Source organism: Brachionichthys hirsutus, chromosome 5, assembly GCF_040956055.1.
Source record: "Brachionichthys hirsutus isolate HB-005 chromosome 5, CSIRO-AGI_Bhir_v1, whole genome shotgun sequence".
NCBI classification, from domain to species: Eukaryota; Metazoa; Chordata; class Actinopteri; order Lophiiformes; family Brachionichthyidae; genus Brachionichthys; species Brachionichthys hirsutus.
The window spans coordinates 6,338,525-6,361,497 of NC_090901.1; the positions used below are offsets into that span (position 1 = coordinate 6,338,525).

The 22,973-nt window shown below is 45.8% G+C and overlaps 1 protein-coding gene across 1 annotated transcript in view; it reads left to right on the plus strand.

Annotated features, from left to right (window-relative positions):
* Positions 1-2,006: 2,006 nt before the first annotated feature.
* kiaa1549la (KIAA1549-like a) overlaps positions 2,007-22,973 on the plus strand; it is a 44,801-nt gene continuing 23,834 nt past the window's right edge. The window contains exons 1-5 of the mRNA XM_068739625.1: positions 2,007-2,244; positions 17,318-17,979; positions 18,178-18,916; positions 19,036-19,151; positions 21,572-21,794. Of these exons, the coding sequence (XP_068595726.1) occupies positions 2,007-2,244; positions 17,318-17,979; positions 18,178-18,916; positions 19,036-19,151; positions 21,572-21,794 (1,978 nt within the window). The remainder of the gene's footprint in view (positions 2,245-17,317; positions 17,980-18,177; positions 18,917-19,035; positions 19,152-21,571; positions 21,795-22,973) is intronic.

Genomic DNA, 22,973 nt, shown 5'->3' on the forward strand with positions numbered 1-22,973 from the left:
CATTATCATTATGTTTGCCCTCCAAAGGCCAAATGTAAACCGTAACTAAATGTAATGTAATTTAATGTAATCTAAATGTAACTACTCCTTAACATGCTGTTAAATAACTATTTTTTTTTAAATTTAATTCGTTAGCCGATATCACTTTTTTAAAAGGTAACTTTTTTTAATTGTTAGAGATAAAGCCACACTGTAAATGAGAAAAATCATAAGTATAAACCAAGATGGGAATAAATGGACACATCTAATAATGTGGAAAAGTTCCATTCAAATGCAATCATCACGCAGGAACAACGATAATCGATACAAAATTAAAGCAAAACAAAAACGCCACCACCTTGTCTTGTCATGGACAAAAAAACCAACCGAAGAACATTCCCGAGTCAATGCCGCGGAAAAGGCGTCACTTTCAGGTTCAGCACCGGGACAGCTCCCTTATGGAGCTCCCCACTGGACAGCTCCCAGTGCTGAACCTGAGCGCCATATGTCGCCAGCTACTTACTCCAATGGTGCCGCCCCCCCCCCCCCCCCCCCCCGCTCAGAGGTGAGATAATCATTCAGTTGTCTTGTGTTTTCGTGTTATTGCAGCTCCAGCCCCCCCCCCCCCTTCAAGTGTTTTGCGAATGAACGTGGTTTTCCTCCTTTCAGGATGCAGATGGACCAGCTCCTGTGGCACATGATGGACCCCCCTCAACCCCGAAGGTCCCCTGCTCTCCTAAGAAAAGAGTTCATTCACAATAAAAATAATGTGGACATAACTTCTTTCTGTTGTCTTAAGTGTAATGCACCTGTGGTGTTTTTTTTTTTTTTTACATTTTATTTTAATAGTAACTATTTGAACGCCATTATCACCGCACTTAATTACTTTCACCTGTTAGCCAAAACGGGATTCTAATTGTCTAATTAATATTCTGGTAACTACAATAGAAATATTAGGACATAACATTAGGTCCTACAGGTGTATCGAGTAACGGCTGATTAACGTGCTGGTTGCCAGTGCTCATCTGGCTCCGCACCTGACTCCAGGTAATAATTAGCGCTGCGTCACAGCAGCCCCATGCCGGTAAGGTCCCGTCAATGAGAAAACACTAGAAAGGCAGCAATTGAATTCCATGAAGTAGTAATTGTCTCTCAGTGGAGAACTTCCAGCCTCTAAGGTTCCCGCTGTTTGTGGGATAATTAGTGCTTCTGATTGTGATGCTGCTTCTGGCAAACATTTCGTGGGTGTCAGAATATTGTCTGTAGTTTTGAGATTACTTGCACAGGTGTTTCTGACTATAATGTTTATCTCAAGATAAATTGGTCACAGAGGGAAGTCGGATGAATGAGTGTCTTTTACAGGTGGTGCTGTCAAATCACGTTTTATTGCTCATGATATTTTCATTATTTTTAGATCACAACCCAATTTTTTAACAATCATATTCAGTAAAATATTATTTGTGTTAAGCTTTCCGAGCTCCGTTTTCGTTGGCGCTAAAGTCTAAGGAAATAAATCACTTTGATATCAAAGAACAAATGTTATCCCTTGTTTGTTTTTTGTTTTTTTAATTAGCTCTTACCCAAGGATGTATCAGTTTCAAAAAAAAGATAATTAAGGTAAGACATTTTAGTTATATAGGAACCTTCTGTGTTGCTTTCATGCGGGAGCAAACGATTCTATATAAGCCCCTTTGCTTTAATTGCCCCACCTGCGTCTTAAAATCAAAATTTAAATCAACAAATTGAATGCGTTTATTGTGAAAGGAGCTGCTAATGTGTTCCGGTTTCGCACGCGCGCATTGACGCAGCAGCCAGTGCGGTGGAGCTGGAGAGCGCGTTGAGGTCGCAGCATATAGGGAACAGACTTCACAGAGGCGCAAAGGAAAATACAACCCTCTTTGTCTTTGCCGCCCCCCCAGCGGGCTCATGGAGAGCGGAGCCCTGCTTGTCCGCACCGGGGGCGCGTTGACCGGATCACCAAAGCAGCGCCGGTAAATGTTTTCCTTTCAGGATTAATTGGCTGACCAATGGCTCCCCAAGACGCGCTCCTCTCCAGCAGCGGCGGCGGCCCCGGCTCCGGCTCCGGGGTTGGCGACCCCTGCTCTTGCTGGCCGACGGCATGCACCCTGAGTACGGAGATGGTGTCCGTTATTTCGCCGGGGAAGCGCAAGAGGACGCGGCCGCTGGACGGGATGCTGGCGCGGGGTTTGATGAGCGTCGGCGCGGTGCTGATGCTGATGATGCAGAGCTCCCTGGCCGTTAACGGTAAGACGGCTTTATTCCTTTTTACAGACACACACCGCGTCAACGCTCCACTATCAGCTCCCAATAATATCATTTTATTAACGCACTTATTTATCGGCCTGTTTAGGAGCCGCGTGTGGAAGATTTAATAAGTGACTCCGTATGTTGCGCCCTGAGCGGCTATATCTATACGATCTCTGATGTATCTATTCACAGATTATGTTTTAATTCTCCTGATTGATCTGATCGGATATTCATAGTGTTTGAGGTGCATTTATAAAGCATCGGTGTTCTTTACGCCAAGGAGGAAAGTTTTTATTCATTCGTGGAGCACCGAGACCTCGAGCAGTCTTCACAGGGACGTTTCACAGGCGGCACATTTGGATAAATGATTGCATCTGTCTTCAGTGCTGGCACGGAAATGGCAGCAAAGACGATTCAGACGCGACTCTGGCCATAAGACGTCATTATTGTTGTTATTTATTCTGATAATACAGTAAAACAGAATGCATTTGATTCTATAGCTAGTATCTGGTGAGCATTTGATAGGTATAGGTGATCTATTTAAATAGTTTTAATAACTGGAAGGTGATTGATTAAACCCCAACACACATCCACGCATTGCTGTTGATGTGAATGGAATTTGAACCTCGATGTTGGCAGCACCTAAAATGGCATTTGGGGGGGAGGGGGGGGGGGGGCACTGAATGTCTTCTTTTCCCACAAATAGAACTGATATATATATATATATATATATATATATATAACTCTGGATGCTCCACAGATAACTGAAGGGATTTCAGCGTGAGACGTTTTAGATGTATCCATATCAGCTTTTCTTAAATTATGATGGCCCGATGACAAAAAGAACCTGAATTCTAATGCAGAGAGGCTCAACCAAACATGATGTCAGCATCACCTGATCGGGCTCCATATCAGCTTTGTTAATAATTCGTTCCATCTCATGTAGAATATTGAAAGCTTTCTGTGTTTCCAGCGGTGTGGCGCATGGTTGTTGGCTCTCTCAGATCTTTCTCTGCACCATAAAATTCACACGGAGATATTTGTCGCGCCGATGGGTCTGCTCTTTTATTGATTGAAACTCATTTATGGACAACACAATGCTTGCCACACACCCAGGAGTCTCACACACACACACCCTTTTAACATCCATCCTCCTCCTGGCGTACGACTCTTCTGCAGAGCAGGTTAGGCAAAATGTTGGTGAGAGGCTGGGGCAGGTCTTTGACGCCATCCTGGTAGGTTCCAACGTAACGTCGCAAGGTGGGACACAATAGACATCATTTTTGGTAGGAAATCTCATTTCCATCCTGCTGGAGGTCGGAGCTCCTCTGAGGGCCGTTCTAGCGTCCGTTGTATTTGGACATCGTAGGCCGAATTAAAATGTTAATGTCTGCCTGGCCTCCTCGGCAAATCTCCCTCTAAACATAAACCTCCTTTACATCACGCCGCTGTGCCGCTTGCTCTTCCACCGCATGGCTCGGGGAGATTTTATTCTCTCTTATACCTGGTTGCTCAAGCATTCAGCAGCCTCAGGTCTTTGGAGAGGTTGTATTCTTATATTCTCCATTTAGAACAAAACGATATTTCATGGAGGCTGAAATGTGTGATTTGTGTACGCGGGCATCAGTGTGTCTGCAGTCACACACGAAATGAATGTGTGTAGGAGTTTTTTGTTTTTTTAATAGGTCTGCAGAGATCTTCATCCTCCGTCAATAGCTGCGATCCATTGGTACATGTTGCCATGGGAACAGATCAGCAGCTAGTACTTTTCTTAGCGTGTGTGCCTGTGTTTGTCAGTCAGGGATTGAAATAACATCTGAGTAAGTGTCAGGTCGGCTGGCTAATAATCAGCTTCCGGTGACACGCCAGCGGCGATGAAATGCGCTCTGACACACACACACTCTGACACACACACACTCTGACACACACTCTGACACACGGGGAGGATTGTGGGCTTTGAGCTCAGAACCACATCAACACACAATGCCGTTGTGTTCTTAGGAACCTTTTCCAGTGACCCAACCTCGTGTAATAAAAGTCAGTTTAAAATGTTTAAAGGTCAGAACGGAGCCTCATATTGTTCATTGTCATGATAAATAAAAGGACGACATGAGCAGAGCCTCATGTGGCGTATTTGGACAGCTAGAAAGTAAATGGCTGGTCGCTACAGATGAGTACTGTTGATATTAGTCATCAGTTAATGTGATTGATTGTGGTGCTTGTCGGCGTGGTGCTGATTCTGCGAGCCTGAACTCGCGTTCTTGAGGGTTCTGAAACGCGTCGCTGCTCTGGATCCACACGGTCGGTCATGTGATCGGATGATATCAGGACTGAAGCTGATCCAGAAGCTTTTAAACAGTCGACTCTTATGAAGCTCTGCCGTGGAGCTTTTGGGCTCATCGCCTGTGTTTTAATGCACGGAGACTGTCGGGTATGATCCCTCTGGAAACGTTCGTGATGGAAGAGAATGCTCGCCACGCTTCAACCTGCTTGATGTTTCCATAAGGATTCTCGCTCACACGCCATTGGCCAGCTCACCCGTTTAGCAACTGCCACACTCCTCTGTGTCCGACTCGACAGCTGCGGTAAATAACATTTCCCACATTCCTTCCACGTGGTTCCCAAAGCCACAGTTCGGTTCAGCGGCGTTGAGTTGGTGTCAGAACGCATCTTTTACATCTATTGAGTTGGATGTGTCACAGACCACGGGGGGGGGGGGGAGCTCAGCGATGTGGCAAGTTTGGTAAAAGGAATATTTCCGCAGCTTAAAAATGGAAATGTCATAATAATAATAGCCGGAGCAGCACGGTTCAGTGTTCAGAGTTGTGGTTTGACCCTTTGTGTCGGTTAATGAGGCAGAGTGGCCCGATGAGGTTCCACACCAGCTTCCAAAGGTAGACGTAGCAGGAACCCAAAATGATCCAGCGACAGATTTCAGCGTATTAAGGTAAAAACATATGGCCGGAGTCGGAGCAGAAGCCCGGCCTTGAGGAGGAGAACTGCGCCATCGATGCCGGTTCTGCTCCCGGAGAAAGCTGCGCTCAGATGGGCTTCTTCATCACCACGAGTGCTCGGGTGACCGGAGGTCTGGCGGTACATCTGAGAGGAGGATTGTGGCACAAATTGATCCGAGGCCTTCCTGTATGCGGTCCCCGTGGGGGTGGAGTTGGGGGGGGGTAATGCGTCATTCCTGTACATGCAGCTGAGGCTTCTTAACTTGGCTGCACCCTTTTCTGCACCTTGTTGTGCACCTCTGAAGCTTTTCACATTGCAGGACAAATAGACAGACATTTGAAATGGAAGTTTTTGCCTTCCTCTGCTCAAGGCCCCCAAAAAGACAAACTATGCAAGTATTCCGTCACCAAAAGGCAGCAAGGATGAATGAACAATTAAATCCTTTGTTTCCTGTTGAGCAGACGGCTAGATTTTCTTTGGGGGGTTGACTGCTGTCATGCTAGACATCCCTTACCGGCAGCGCTGACCTCATGCTCCTTGTTGCCAGGCAGAAATGCAATCAGTTTATGATGCCGGGAAGATGAATATGACGCTGGGTTAATGGTTGTTGTTACGATCGTCACCAGAGAGTCATCACCTGAGCTGTAATGCACATTATCCTTTCCCCTTGCAGGATGCATGATGGGAACTCAGAGCAGCATCTCTCCTGCTGCATTCTGGAGGCGTTCCTTCCTGTGTGCGTGAGGAACACCGAGAACGATGGAGGCAGAGAGACAGTTGTATAGATCATAAATATTTCCCCAGCTTGTACATTAACTAGATTATGCAAGGCAGGGACCTGGTTCAAGTCACACCGGTAGGTAGGAGCTCTTTTGGATGAACTGATTTTCGTAATCCTAATTAGCCACACTTTGTATTCTTCTAATCTGTGGGGGTGGGGGGGGGGGCTTCCTTCCAGTGTGTTTCAGGAAGGTTAATTATTTTCTGACAGTCTCAGGCGAGAAGCACTTTGAAGAACAAATGCGTCTGTTCATGAGAACACTTCTCATGCTCAAAGCTCATTCACACGTGCACACAGCACACAATGAGTCCAGCCATGTAGAGGTGTGTGTGTGCATGCACCATTTATGTGACTAAATTCAAAGACGATGCTGCATTTCAGTAACCGTGTGTTGAGTTGTGCACGTCTGCATTTAAGGTGTTTTTCTCTGTGGCGAGGACCAAATTGATATTTCATATATTTTTTGGCGATTAGTTTTTTTGTGAATTCATCGGATGATCTAAATCTCGGCGTCAGTGTTTCATCGCTGAAATTGAATTATACGGGAAATTAAATGTTATCTCCAATTCCTCACGACCACGAAGAGGTTTTTTGGAACAGCGAGTTAAAGTGATTTTCCAATCGTGTAGCAGATTTCTGCTTTTAGGGGTTGTGATTGAATTTGTCAGAAAGGTTCCGGCGTGACCTCGAGATGAAATGATTCTTACGACAAGTCATACTCTAGATTGGGATGACGGCGCGCGTGGCCTCACCTCGGTAGGAACAAATGGAGTGATGAGCCGGCAACAATGGAATTGGTAATTTCCCTCCGGAGGAGTCGGTTTGGTGATAAGAAGCAGTGTGAGAAACATGGAAATACAAAGACTCAGCTGATCTGAAGATGATCTAACAAAAGACAAAGAACTACTTCGTCATCGGTGCGATTGCCTATATTCAAAGAAATGAATTTGTTCGTACACAACAGGAGGGAGGTGAAGAAAGACTTCGGCTTTCCAGTCAAGACGAAGCGAGAAATCTGAATAAGAATGAGACGCGTTGCTTTTGTTTGAACTCGCTGCTCTGGATGTAAAACCTTTTATACAATGAATAGGAATCCTGGAACGCTCCTTCAAAAGCCTCCGTGCTTTCGCAGCGGGACGCTCAGCTGTCCTTTATCCAAGGTCGTCTGTTGTTCCCGCTCCTCAACTCAAAGTCATGCTTTTTAAAGTCTTCTCAGAGAAATAAATAAAATACATCTTGTTATTCCTGATGGGTGGAACGTCTTGGATGACCCCCCAGGATTGCAGGGAGGGGGGGGGGGGGGGATTGATTTTCGACTGGAAAAAGAGAGAAGGGGAGGAAAGCCAGCAATGGAACGAAAATGTAATCGGCCTTTGCTTCTTAAGGATCGACTTTGGCGGAGAAGGATTTATAGCTGTTGGAGTCCACTCCTTTATCTCTCCATGTATCGCTGCACCTCCTTCTCCTCCATCACTGCACCTGTCTGTCCAAGTGTCACTTCTTTCTCTTTAACAGTCCTCGTTCTTCTGGCTTCATTCCTTTGGAAAATCACAAGTTAATGGCTAAAGAACAGAAAGGCATCATGAAAATTAAGTCAGAAAGCTCGTTGGATTATCGGAAACCTTTAGCCAAATTACTCCACAAGAGAAGCGGCGCCAGTAGGGCAAGCCTGACGTGATAATTATGTTATCGCCTTACCCCAATTATCTTCACGTTATGCATAAATTATCTTGCTAATATTTCAGACAAGCACCAATCAAAAACTGACTTGCCTGATTCATGGCCTTCTTGAAGTTTGCAAACCTCCCGACTCTTTCTCCATATTTTCTGTCACTGTCAAAGCTGTCCTACCAAATAAAGACCAAAAAAAATGTCTCAAGGAATTCTTGGAAGAAAGAAGCGGGACGTGTGCTGGAGGAACAAAAAGACGGAGAAAACAAAACCCTCCTCGTCTCCCGTCTGGCTGCTTCCGGAGCAGCTCCTCTGAAACACATGAACGCTCACAGCCTGCCGGTTCTGACAGCCCTGACGGTCTGGCTGGGAGATGGCGGGAGCTCCGGCACAGTCGGCAAACTCTAACCAAAGCTCTTTACTCCACGGTCATGAAATTATCACTGACTTGGTAGAAGTTTAAATTTCAGAGCATGATGACATTAACCACGTATCCGCTGTTTCCATGGTGATTGAAACAACGCTCTTTGCTCTTCTTGCATGGGAATGGGAAGATGATTTTAAAGAACCTGTGGTTCTGGGATAATTCTTGGTTATGGTTGGATGAAAGGGATAGAATAGAATCAATGAGCACAAATAAAGGCATGGACTGAGATGAAGGGGAAAACGGTGCAGGGGAATAAAACCGGCTTGTTTTGTGCTTCGGGATTGAAGTGATGTTCTGTAGGGCGAATTCAGACATCTGTCATTTCTTCTCTTAAGGATGTTGAATTCTCCCACAGTCTGTATGCCTGAACAACAGCAGATGGATGAAATGACAGCAGGTGAGCTGATCGTGGGAAGGATGAAATGGCTGACATCACCAAGTCAGGAAGTAGAGCACAAGAATAAAGAATTTAAAAATACGGCGGCTCCTTGATGTGTATAATTACCATCTGAGCTGGATGAAGTACCTTTCATCTTCATCTCGACATCCTGCCCGGGTGGAGCCAACGGATGACACCGTATGAGTGGCCGTGCTTAGACGGATCAATATCTGCAGTCAGTAATGAAGCCGTAGTCTGTACTCACCCCGTGCACGTCTAATAGAACATCCACAGAGGTCGCAGCAAGGTCAAACACACGCCAGGTGATCAGGGCCAATCAGATTCACTCGTGTCTCTTCTTGGTTGAAGAGTCGCATTATGCTTCCTTCCTGCAGAAGTGCTTCTTTTGTTTTTGAATATCAACACCGCTTCACGCACTGCTGAAGCTTTTGTACACACAACGTGTAAAAAGCGTCTGCCTATGCCTCTTGTGTGGCGACGACAGCATGTGATGTGTTCTGTTCAGAAGGGCGTACTTGAGTCGATAGGAATTCAGAAGCAGATTTACCGCCTTGTGTTTGTCTTCCTGTGTGTTTAACGTGCTGTAAAATGTGTGTCTGACTGTATTTGTGTAACCCCAAAGTGATTTCATTAACTTCGAGATGTATTCATGCTTCATTTTCCATGCATGGAAAGGAGCTGGGTTTTTCTGCACTGCAGCTACTGCATTAAAATGTTCCAAGCAAGTAAATGGGGAAAATCCAGATTCTTTTAAAATTTTTATCCAGATGTGTATCCGGATCGCTCTCAAAACAGATTGGTTTTCCCCTCAGTGATAAATCTTGTGTAAGGCTCTCTATTTTACCTTTTCCGTAGTTTAAAATTAGAAGCTAAAAATAAATCAGACTGCGCTGCGTGCCTCCTGCGGATGCAGAGCACCACTAAAAGCCACTAAGAGGCATTTTGGGGAGTCCAATGACCCATAAGAGTTCTTGGGGAACGGTGCCTGCTGGTTTTACGAGCTCAGCAAGCTAATGCAGAGATGTCGGTCGCAGCGTGAGGACGCCGTTTGTAACGCCATAGTTTACTGACTCCTCTAGACGCCGAGCGTCCATGGGATGCAAACGCACACCAGTTCTGTCTTCCTGTATAACAGATTGGACATTTTGTGTGGGTGCAGAAAGTTTCCAGCAGTAGCAAACACAACTGCACCACGGAAGGTCAGGAGGGAATGGCTTCCAACTGGGAAAATCTTCCCAGTATTGCTCACCAGCTTGGTGCTAGCATGGAGTTTTGGACCTCAGACTTTTCCTCCTGCAGCTGAATGCATCAAGATGATACCTGCCTTCAGAGCTTCATGCATCGAAAACCTTTGGGAATCCCCCCCCCCTGCCAGAGAATCAATATCTAAATATTTAAGAGGACACTGTGGCTTCATTTCCGGAGGGAACTTAAATTAATGTCAAATCTATAAACTCCCGTCGAACTCCCGTTAGACAACAAATAGTCAGTCTAATAATCAATACTGAACCCTGGATTAGTTTAATACTGGCTTCGTTGAAGGATCAGTCCCAGTGGTGAGAATGGACGGACACGAGCAGCACTCACCCACAATGCACTGGGGTCCATCTTCTGCTCTATTATAACAAAGATGCTTTGCTTTTCTCACACTCTGTTTGTTCAAATCCTTCCTTTGTGTTTCTCCTGTGATTTTTGTCTTCTGCTTTTATTGGAACCTGTTCGGCTGCATATCCAAATCTGGGCCTGCAAGTTCTGTCTGGAATATCGCGATGCTTGACAGATTGGCACCAACATACTAATGTGTGTGTGTGCTTTAAAAAAACAAACAAACCCGACTGTAAATAATTTGTCTTCCTTTCCTGCACTTCTGTTTTATTCTATTCACCTCGTATGCACACACACACACACCTCCACAGCAATCATCCTTCATTCCTTCATGCAAGCGAGGCCTCGGCAGGAGCAGGTTGTCTGTGGGGAAATGAAGCGGGAGATGGGATCCGATCCGGCGTATTCCTGTGTTTTGTGTGTGTTTTCCTTAAATGTGGATGTTTCCGATGTAACTGGTTAGTTTGTTCTCGTAGTGTGTGTGTGTGTGTGCGTGTGTGTGTGCGTGTGTGTGCTGCGCCCGACCCTGAAGGCGTATTTCGTTGTATTTAAGGTTGCGTTTTGGGCCTGGCGGGTGTGTCGTTTCACAGACGATAAATAAAACACAATCAGAAAACATCCGCCATCGTTCGTCTCCGGCCTGCAGACGGCTCTCCGGTCTCTGAGCTGCAGCGTTTGATCAGATCGAGCAACGGGAGCTGGAAGGACAAAAGAAATCGTGCCGTGGATGGAAACACGTTGTTGCATGTCCTTTTTAATTGGTTTAGCTGACGGGTTAGACTCTCCCTGCTGAGGGGGGGGGGGGGGGGGCACATGTTGGACAATAAAACGAGTTCAGGGAGCGGATTAGAGCACATTAGATAACACACAGAATCAATTGACCTCTGCTGCTCCCGCTTTCGACGGCAATTTGAGTCAAGTGTTTCCGTGACGATGAGAAGATGATATGGTATTGCAGCTTTCAAGGGCTTTTCAGGAGCAAAATGGATGTGATTCAAATAGAAAGTAGAAAAATGGAGTGATAGAAGTGAAATGTTGTGTTAAAAAGAGGTGATAGTCTTGATGCCTGTAGACACTATGAAAGTCCTCTGACCTCCTGCATTGCTCCTGTAGGATGATACTTCCATTATCCATCCCCAGCTCCATGGGACATATGTCCCCTGTAATAAAAAATATTTAGACTTTCTTCAAATGGTTTCATCAGCATTCTGCCCCTCCTGCTGGGGTAGTATGCTCAGGATAGGGATGGGGGTGGTTTGGGGTATGTGGGCTTGTAGACATGAGGAGAGAAAGTTTAAGTAAGGCATAGTCTGGGGTTTTGCGGGGTGTGGAGTGCAGCATTTCTGCATCGGCCCATTTGCAATGTGGATGAAAGCTGGTCCGAAGCATCTATCCTGAGATAGATCATGCACAATATTTGACTTACTTCATTACACTTGACAAACTGCAAAATCAGCTAGACTCCATGCATTTAAATATAACAAACCCACCAGACTGTGTGCTGATGATGGTGCATAGCCATCCTATTGTCGGTGACATGCTGCCCGTTCAACCCTGAGTGGTGCTTCACTCGCCACCAGACACCACTTCCCTCCCACAGTAGCTACAACAGGGGCCAGATGGCAGGTTGTTGAACACGGCCGCAGCGTTAGCTGCAGCCAGCTGGGAGGATGCGTCTCAGCATCCCATCCCAGCCCCGGCTCGGCTCAGCTCGGCTCGGCCTGAGCTTTCCTCTACACACGACTCCAACCGATCTCCACCTCTGCCGGAGTTTGGAGGTTTAGCTCAAAGTAGGACTTCTGATGTTTTCACGTCATGGCTTCCAAAAAGTCCTTGTTGCTGCCGAGCCATCAACAGTCGTTTTGACCTTCCTGGAAATGTCATAAACTCTGAATCACCAGACATCAAACACAGAGTAATTAATGATTAAATCTGCAAGTGTAAAAACAACCCCAAAAGGTTCTTGTTTATATCGTCTTATTTGCCCTTAAAGTCAGTCGTCTCCTTTGAGAAGTTGTTAGCCGCAATCGGAGTTGAATGCAGAACGTTAAACATCCCATAGTCGTGGGTTATGACGCCTTCATTCGGCGCCGTGGCCTGAGCTGTGTGCGCTTGTGGAGGAAGCAGGGATTGTGTGTGTGCCGGCGTAAGTCTATTTCTGCCTCTGAATATATGAGTCTATCGGAGTGTGCCGTTCCCGACTGTTCCCGCAGCGGAATCGTCTTCTCCTCCTCACAGTAATTGTCTGGCTTGTGCAGGTTTGTGTGTGTTTGCGTGAGCAGGAGCACGTCACAGAAGCCCGGAACGTCTCCCCGGTTCTGTTTATGCTAGACTGCCTGACCTCCCGAGTGCCCCGGAGACGTCACATGATGTGTGTTAGCCAGTCACACGGGACTCTGACAGAGCAGCACAGATGAGGCAGCATCTGTGTGCCTGTGTGCATCTCCTCTGAATTTAAAAGTGTGTATGGGGGGGGGGGCAAGGATGCAACCATCAGCCCTAGTTGGCCTTTAGACAAGTGATGGGAATGTTGCAGTGCGTCCGAGCATTTGGTTCCACTCGGCAACCACAGCCTTTAATTGGTGCTTCTGTATTATTATCCTGCTACCTCGCTACGCTAAACATTCTGCCTTGCCTGGTTAGCCCAGTTTGTTTCAGATAAACCTCATAAATACATCATCAAATCTGTCCAATCAGGTCGTGACCTCATACGCATCCCCTTTTGTTGTCGACGTGTGAATGCTAGTTGAAGCAGTGCTAAACATTTCTGCACTGTTCCGGACCAAGTGTGAATGCACCCAGAGACGTGTTAAAACCTCCCCCAGGAGCAGCCAGGAAATAAAAGATGTCCCCACAGGCGTCCCGTGTTGCTGTGTGTCCTTTTGGCATCTGGCAGCGCTCGGCTCATGCCAACTTTTTCGACGTTCATTTTGATCTCTGCTCCTGCAAGAAGAGGAAAGTTGTTTGGAGAAATTGTTTTTGTCAGTATAAGATCACGGCGGATTTGATCAGATCGGGCAACGGGAGCTGAAAGGACAAAAGAAATCGCGCCGTGAATGGAAAACACGTTCTTGCATGTCCTTTTTAATTGGTTTAGCTGAAGGGTTAGACTCTCCCTGCTGGGGGGGCCACATGTTGGACAATAAAATGAGTTCAGGGAGCGGATTAGAGCACATTAGTTGCTGCTCCTTGTTAGCGGCTGTAGTCCAGAGCGAAACGGCTCTGGCTCCTCCCTCTTCTCTTATGAAGGAGAGCGTGATGAGTTTCTGAGATGAAGGTTTTGTTTCCGACATGAGCTGTGAGTTATTTACCTCATTCTTACTTGAAGTCCGCACTGTCAAACCAAAGTTATTTTAAGTGAACCGAATTTTTTACGTTTGTTTTTCACATCGATGGGCTTGATGGATTACGCCGTGTTCAAGGCTACGCCTGGGCTCTGCCTGTGTAAAGACAGCCATGTCTGCACTGGTGTGTCTGGTGACTGCACAGGCATTCAGAGTATGTATACTATCAAATACCCGGCTAAACGTTGACTTCTCAAACAGTCAACGCGAATCATCGGTTTTTCCAGCACAAACATGGGACTTCTAATCTGTTTACCTGGACATCCGCTGGTTCAACAATCCGTCCGCGTTGTGTCCCGATCTCGCCTCCACGCAGACGGACGGATGCCATGAATAGTTGGAGGAAATGATTAGCTGTCCATCCTGTTGGAAGAGCTCACTGTGTTGGACAAAACCGACTGGCTCGAGACCATCCCGACTCCCACTGCGTCTCATACCTCATCCAGCAAATCTCCGCTCTGCCCTACTACCAGCACTCCCACTCGAACCACAAAGGGAAAATAACTCATTTATTTAAATACGTCGTCCCTGAAACAACTCCTCTCTCGTCCCGAAATGAACCCGTCTTCCTGTCAGACATCATCTACGTCTGGTTTGGAACTATGCATCCTTATTTTTGGTGTTCTTCCCTAAGATCCAGCCAAATTGCAAGTTGTTTAACCTGCAATTTAACACTTGCCCGTCTATAGAAAGATTTGAAATAATGATCACGGTAGTCGGGTAAATCAGGCTAGAGATCCGATATACTGCTGGTAAATTGGGTTTATTAACCTGGGCGGATGCACAAATCCGCTTTATTCTGTTGGCAATGGATGAAAAGCTAGCCTGTAGCTCCTGGTCTGCAGCCCTCAGCCGCTCCTTGGACGTGTGGTGCGCCCCACAACCATCGGGTAAAACCTGTGCAAAGATTTTTGTATTTATTGTTTGACCTTTCCTGCTCTCGGCCAGCAGTGGAAAGTCTTACGAGCTTTCCACGGGACATGGACCGTATCAAACTGTGAAAAAGACTCTTTGGAATTTTCAGGTGCTGAGCGGTGAGGTTAAAAAGCTGCTGTTGGAATGTTCTTGTTTCACAAAGGAGAATTGGGGCATGAACTCGTGCTTCTCAGTGCTGTGCTGGCATGTAGTGACATTTAGCAGGTTGCCAGCGGACCAAATGTCAGCTGAAAAAGCATTCTAATCGATGCATATCATGACACGGGCCTTCTGAATGGTCACTGGTGCATTGTGCACAGTTTCTATGGTGACCACTGTCATTAATCTGCTAAAAGCAGATGTTCTCTCACAGAAATAGACAAAAATATCCTCTGTGTGTCGTCCAAATATTTAAAGCGGGTCAATTCTGCTCTGATTCACATTTATCCATCTTCCATACTTGAATGTTCTGTTATCATTGTATTTTATGTTGTTTTTAGACACCAGACGGAGCGGCACTCCTAATCTCATTGTGTAGCTACTATGCCATGACAATAAAGGCTTTCTATTTCTATTTCTATTCTATTCTACTTTCTCTTCTTCCATCCATCCATCCAGCCCATATTTGTTCTCAGCGGAGGTCCTTCTTTCCTGGGGTCATTTCACATATGCTGCTCTCTGTTAGAGCAGGTGGCTTAGCTGTCGGAGGAGAGAACACTGTTAATGCTTATGTTACGGTCCCTCCATTCATCCCGTCCATTCATGAAAAGATATACAATTCTACCTACATATGGGCAGGAGCGAGCACTAATAAAATACCTTCAGAGAAACCAATTCTGTTTAGAGAAGCACAATTTAACGCTGCAAACAGCAGACCCCTGTAGGCCACAAGGCGTTGATCGTGTAACCCTTTTTGCCGTGTGCAGTCAACACATTTTTAAACCGAGTGTTTGACTTTCTGCAGCGGTGCCTTCACAAAAGGAATGAATCCAGTCTGTGTCAGCTCTCCGCCAATCACAGAGGGAAATACCTGCATCTTCAGCAGATTAATTCTCTAATACGTTCACCTGTTAGCCACTGACCTTAGCCATGCGACATCTGTTGCCGGGCAGGTAGTGCACAAAGTGTTTATCCGAGCATTTCTGCTGCCAGGGAAGCAATCTATAGGACAGAAAATGACAAGTCTGCAGAAAAGTGCAGAAATGCTTTGTATCGGATAATAACTCATTTTGATATTGTCACAAAGTGACTCGTTTAACAATATTGCCTCTGTCCATTGTTCAGATTTTGTTTCGCACAGCTTTACAATCCCATTGTTGAAAAATACTAGCTTCATATTTGTAGATAATTTCTCGTCGCAGTAATTTTAGTGCAGCAAAGAAATTAAAAGATTTATTTCAATTCTATGCTGTTTGCTGTGAATAAACGTCTTCTGTTCAGAATGAACTGCTGCGGCACGTCGGACCGCCCGCCTTTAAAGACGATGTCGGCAGGAATCTCTGTCTCGGAGGAACTTTATTATTTTTGCATCACCTTCAGTTCAGACCCAGCAAAGGAACATTTCGTGCTGAAAATCTGCAGTTGCTCTTGATAAGACGGATCGCTGCAAAAACAAATATAAGGTTTCCGTTAAATTTGACAAGCACGTTCCGTTGCTCCCTGCAGAGCCAGATCAGTTGCCCCTCGCCATTTCTGGCTTTGTCGTTTTCTCATCTGTAAAACCGGCTGATGGAACTCTGGAGAGGCCCTAAAAAAATGCTTCGATCTTAAATTGTCAATGCAAAAATTTCTCCTAACGACATTTAAAGGAATTATATCCTATAGCAAGAAAAAAGTACTTATTTTTATAGCAATGATCCGGAGGAGGCTGCTTGTGTAAAACCTCTCTACAATCTCAATTGCCATCTCTTAATGAACCAATCCTTCGCAAGAGGCGTGGAGAGTATGGGAAGTGTGAGATTTACATGCACACTTAACATATTTGCATCAAGCATGTACTTAAAAAGGACCAGAAGGCACTCAAAGTCATCCAGACCTTTCTAATTCAGAACCAATGATCCCGTGCAGTAAACGGTGTCTCCTCCTCAGGCAGCCAGTGAGCCGGCCACGTGGTCTGCCTTTTTTTATTTTTTATTTTCTCATCTTTCATTCCCACTAAAGCAAGGTGCCTTTGAGACTGAATGCATTAGGCAGGATAATCGCCTCAGTCAGCCGAACCTGCAGGCTTTGCTGAGGCTACACAGGAGATGTCGATTCACCCAACAGAAATAGAAGCCTGAATTAAATGCTTTTGCACGACGCTGTTGTTGCTGCTCCGTTATCTGAAGCATTTGGTGTTAAATTACATACACTGAGGTTTGTTCCGTTTTAGTTTCACCGAACTATGATGTCTATGTTCTAGGAATAATACAACCGCAGACGAGCATGGCTAACCTAACGGATCAGATTAGTATCTGTGAAATCACAGCTGATTAAGGTGTGTGTGTGTGTGTGTCCTAATTCAAGCCCTCTGGAACATCTAAATTAATTCCCTATGCTTTATCCTCTAAAAACAGGAGTGACCCGCTTCAGACTATCACTATATGTCCCACAATTGCATTTTTCCGTGTTTTTTTTAATCCCTTCAGATTTGTGACAGAATGAGGAAGAGCGTGCGTAGATGTGTGTGCATGCTTTCATTCTGCGCGTGTGTGAGTTCAAGCAGAGGAGTTTTAAATCCCCAGGCAGTCGGACAGTTGTGGTAGAATTATGAGGACTGTGAGATGTGAGGGTCCCATGTGTGTGTTTGTGTGTGTGTGTGTGTGTGTGTGCGTGCGTGTAAAGGCACGTGTTAGATGAATTAAACAAAGAACTGAAACTGTCGTTGCTGTGGGACGGATGAGTCAAAGCATGCTCACAATGATTCTGTTGCTCCTACTTAAACACAATTTCTGTCTTTCTTTCCGCCCCTTCTTCCCTGGTGTTTCCTACAGCAGAGGGAGGTCACCATGAGTTGCTGCCCCTGGACCCTGCGGTGCCCTCCGACCTCTTAGCCACCCCTGGGATGGGAGGCATAGCCGGGGCTAAGCACAAAGATGCATTGGATGGGGCCGACATCGATCCTGGCGCTGGACCTGGAGCTTGGCCTGATGGGAAAGTGTTCGCTGGGGCCAGAACCGCAGTTTGGACGGAAACGGAAACTGGAGTGCGTTCTGGGGCGGGAGGTGAAATCTTTGCAGAGACTGGGATTATGACGGGAACCGGTGTCTGGGCTGAAGTCGGGGCTGAATGGAGAGCAGGGACCTCTGAGGGGGCTGAAGTACCGAGCATGCCCAGGGACCCAGCTGCCTGGCTGGGGAAGCAGACAGCCTTCTCAGACCCCCCCATGCTGACGGAGACTGTGGAGCTGCAGGCACCAGCATTAGCAAAACCTTTGGCACTGCTGTCCAAAGCTGCATGGACCAAAAGCTATTCTCCATCATCATCATCATCATCATCATCCAAAACCTCCTCTTCCACCTCCTCTACAACAAAAGCCTCCTCTTTGCCTTCTTCCTCCTCCTTTTCTACTCCAGTCAATGTGGGAGAGAGTCGTACAACAGCATCACGCAACGACAGCGTCGACTCCTCAGACAGCAGCAGCAGCTTGGGTACGGTTGTGCTGCTGTTTGCTTTTTTAATTGAATGATAAAATATAAATCTAACAACTATCTAACTATCACCAACAAAGCCTGAGAGAAATGCCAATGAATCGTGACTTTGGATTTTTGATGAGATGCACTGTTCGGAAAGTTGGCACATTTCCGTCTTTATGCATCCTTTCATGCCGTGTTTTTTCCTCCCCACGACAGAGTCGGTGAGCAGCCTGCCCGCCTGGGATCTCCCCACGGTCCCAGAGTCACACCTATCCACAGTGGGCGACCATGACCTTACCCTTCCTGCCAACATCACCAGCCCTTTCTCTACCCACCATTGGAACGCCACCCTGCCGGTGCGCACAAGAATCACCTCAAGGCACACAACCACCTCAGCCGCCACCATGAACGCATCGCCATCCCCCACCACCACGTCACTGTCGTCCTCTGCAGCAAGAGCACAAACGCCATCAAGTTCCACCACAGTTTCTCACGCCCCAAGCCCGGACACTGTGACCAACGACAGCCTTCAGCTGACGACGGTATCCGCGACGACACCCTTGACGACAACGCTGACTGTGACCGCTGCTGAGACGACGTCACAGGCAGTGAGCCGCGTAACAGTGCCGCCGAATACCACTGACGCTACGACCACAGAGCAAACAACGAGCCTCGAAACAACGTCCTCCCAGCCAACAACCACCACAACGTTACTGCCGACCACCATCACCACGCCAACCACTACCGCAACCACTCCGCCTGCGGCAACGACTACGGTGGCCGCCACCACTACGGCCTCCACTCGGACCACAACAGCAAAGGAACCTACCACCACTGTGTTAATCCCAGTCCAGACCGCTCTGCCTCCCACCACAACCACCGAACCTCCCTCCAGCACCAGCGCAGAGGAAGGTCTGCTACCGTGCAACGTGACTGAGAAGTACTGGGTCCGAACTGGTAAGGTGCCTAAAATAGTAATAATAATAATATTAATAATAATTCTGTGTGCTACAGAATTGTAATTGTAAGTACAAGTTCATAGTGTGCAACAACTGAGCTCCACCTCATCTTCACAGTTCTGTCCATTGAGCTGCGTAGGAACCGTCTGGACCTGATCTTGAAACAGAACCTCTCTAAAGGACTGAGCCACGCCCTGCAGAGAGCTCTGAACGACCCCACAGCTAATGCACAGGTCAGTGTCTCCAAGTTTAATCGAGAGCCTCTATGACGAGAGCACAGCGCTGGCTTGTCATGGGTCAAGCTAATCATTGCCTAGTAACCAGGTTAGGAGTGCATAAGAATCATCAAAGGTCATATGCTAAAGGTGAGTAGAGGGTAAATAAAGGTCATACGCTAGTAAATACTGGTTGTTAGAGGGTAAATAAAGGTCAAATGTTAAACTGGATAGTCGATTGGGGCTGATGAGAACTTCTCATCGGTTTACTACTGTTATCATCATTGTCTCATCCTTCTCATTCACCTCACAGGGATTTACTGTATCTCAGTGGTGATGGTGACTAACTCTCTCTCACCCACATGTAAATGTGAAAAATGATCTAGAATAAATAGTTTTTCTTGTGCCACAGCAGCCCAGTCAGTAGGGTTAGGCCGTTAGGGTTATGTGTTGCTATATTCTGTGTCTGATTAGAATGATTCTCCCAACCTCTCCATCTTCACCTTTTACACAGGAAGTATTGTTTTATTTTCCTTATCTGAAATACTCACCCTCTCTCTATATGTCATTCACCCGTTACCACTTTCTACCCTTTATAAGTTGACTGATTATCTGCCAAGCTGTCTGCCTCTCCTGCCTCTTCGTCTGTCCACCTGCCTCCCTTCATCTCTCTGTCCGTCTGTCTCCTGTCTTTGTCGGCTTGCTTTTTCTATTTTTATCCAGTTGTTTGTGAGCCTGAACAGGGAGTGACTCAGTGTCTCTGAACTCCAGTCCACTTTCATGTAGACCCAGCCACACACGCCAACACACACTAACACACACACCTGAGCCCTCCTCCTCTCCATCAGGTAACATAGACCATCATTTGGTGATCCGGATCGCCTTGTTGTGAGAAAGCAGCAGCACCAGCAAGGTCTAAATTTGGCCATGGCTTTATAAGCTGTTTTACGTAGGCAGTGTTTCCGAGGCGTTCGACATAGGAAGAGAAAAAGGGATCATCAAAGAGCATGAAATTAGCAGATGGCAGTATTTAATATAATGCTAATTAAAAATGAGCATAAGTATAATTGCGTTCAAATGTTGCCAGTTTTAAAGCTTTACTATTGAGTGAGAAGCAGTGACAGCAGAGGTCAATGACGACGTCTGCAGGAACAACGCTGCTTTTCTCTCGAGCTAAACACGATCCAAAGGAACGTTTGGCTTCTGCAGGAATTAAAAACGAGTTCCGCCTCATTGACAACCCTGGTTTAGCTTTAATTAGTGTTATACAAAGAACATGAATGGTTAATCACACACTATAGTGTCACTACAAGCACATTATTTATCAGTGCTTATCTGTGGAGTTATGGAATCATTTTAATGACGTATAATTTTATATATAAATATGTTAATCAGCTATCTGGTGTAGTATATCATTAAAAATAGATATGAGTTACTTACTGTTCTTGCATTTGAATGAAAAGTGTGGATGTAAAAATATAGGTAATCTATCTAATCCTTGGATGACTAGTTTGTTTATTTTTGTCTTGTTTTGACAAATACTAAAATAAAGTTTTTATCTGAATGAGAGCCAAAGAATGCTGCAGAACAAAAAGTCCCTTCTGTCGGTTTGTTCGACTGCAGCACCAAAAACAAAGGAAGGAAATGCAAGTAAATTGCCCAAATTCCTCACATTTCATTTGAGAAAAATTAGAGAACATTTTCATTTACCCTCCCGTGAAATTACAAAAAGGCAGCAAATGTGGGTTGGTTGGGTACGATTTAAAAAAAACCCCAAAAACTAAAAGGTAGATAGACCTGGATTGAAGCCGGTTAGCATAGCTGGTGAGAAGAGGAGCGGCAGGGAGAGATAATGAGATCCAGTTTCACAAGGAGGGATATGTTTTCTCCAGAAAGAGACTCGCTCGGGGCATCAAGCTAATGCTCACGGAGGAGAGGAGAAGATTGATGAGGGAAGAGGAGCGAGAGCTTTAACAACCGCAGCCACAGCTGCTCAGAGGGAATTAAGGTGGAGGGGAGCGGAAGGTGGGCGGCGTTTCGTTCCAGAAATACAAGCCTTGACTCACAATGATCGTTGTTTGTGGGGTTTTTCAGGACACAGATTTATCACTGCTGACGGCTCAAACAAAAATATTCCCTCCAGGCAGATTTGGATTTAAAGGGAAAAATAAACAACAACCAAGGATTATAAATATTCTTAGCCAGGTGCATTTATATTCCAAATCTATAGCTCAAGCACAACGTCGAAGAAAGTGTCGCGTCTCTGTTGTAGTCGTCTGAGCTGGTTTCATCGCTGATACCATTTGTCTGGTTCAGGGTATGCGCTTTGAAATCACCCAGACACACTCGCGTCACATGTTTGTAGGATGTATTCAGGCAAAAGAAGTCTCCAGCTTGCATTCTTCTTCTTCTTCTTTTTCTTCTTCTTTGTGTTGCAGGTGGAGGGTGAAGACTGCAGCCCCCACAACGTGACGCTGGGCTACTACGTGACCAGGGGCAAAACTGTCTGCGTTTCCTCTCTGGTGGTGGAGGCGCTCAATGTTTATGGTTTTGACAAGCTGCTGTCCGACATCAGGCAGCACACGCCATTGGTTAAGGCAGTTCTGGTCCCCGTGGAAACCTGGATGCCCACCCCGAGCATCCACCTGCAGCTGAAAACAGGTGATGAGACCTGGCGGAAAATGAGATGAGCCCGATTGGTGATGACAAGGGAGAGATGATGGGTGTAAGAGGAGGGAGGGAGTCACAGGGGAAGAGGAGAGTGGCGACAAAACTAGGAAATTCTGTTTACACGTTTCATGATACCAGAAATACTTACATGAGTTTAAAGAAAAAAAAAACACCTAAACACTTATTTCAGAGGCTTGTTACTTACTTCAGATATTTCTTCAGATATTTCTTCTTCAGAGCCATCACACATATAGATATATATATAGCTCAATTATTATCAGCCTTTCTTAATGCTGATCTCACAAGTATTTTATCCGTATCACCAACAATGGCGGCGGTAACGGAGGAGGTCGTGGCGTAATGACGGAGCCGCAGAGAGCTATGGCTCGGCTCCGTCGGGGCCTTCTGCTCTGTGTTTAAGTGCGGTGCAGCGCTCTGCATTGTTGTTACGACCTGCTGCTTAATTGTTCGTGCTTGGCTTTTACTCTCAGATGAAAACAAAGGCCCGTGTTGTGTCCATAAAAACGTATTTTACTTCTAGTGTGATGGCAGTGAAGCCTTCCTGTCTTTGTGTGCAGCTGTGTGTGAAGGAAGTGCTTGAGGGAAGTACAAAAAAAAAATCCAGTTCCGGCTCTTCAGCTCACCAATCCATAAACTCACAATATATGCCAATTTGCCACAGCACAATTTGCATAAGATTAGCAACTGGGTCAACACTGTTTGTGCCAGAGTGTGAGGCCAACGACGGATGCAGTTTGGAGATGCAGTCTGATGAATGTAGGTCAGAATTATTGTTCCACCTCTCCTGTCCCTGTCCTTTCAGAGGTTTTTTTTAAAAGGAAGATAATGGAAAAGGATTGAGGTGACATTAATAATGTTCTCTATAATCTGCTGATGAACTCAATATGGTTTTCCGTGTTCCTTCTGCTGCTTTATCCTCTTTTTGTGTTTTGTGTCACACTGCTTACGTTTATCAGCTAGACAAAATATATCCAGAACACTACTCCTATGGTACTGTTGGTACCACTGGTAATACTACTACTATTACTGTTAATACTATTAGTGCTTTCATTAATATTGGAAATTTCACATTCATCTGGATGAAGCAGCTTTTAATTCTTCCCACAGCTCTTTTCTTGCGCTTCAGTTAGTTTGATGACTGTAGTTGGG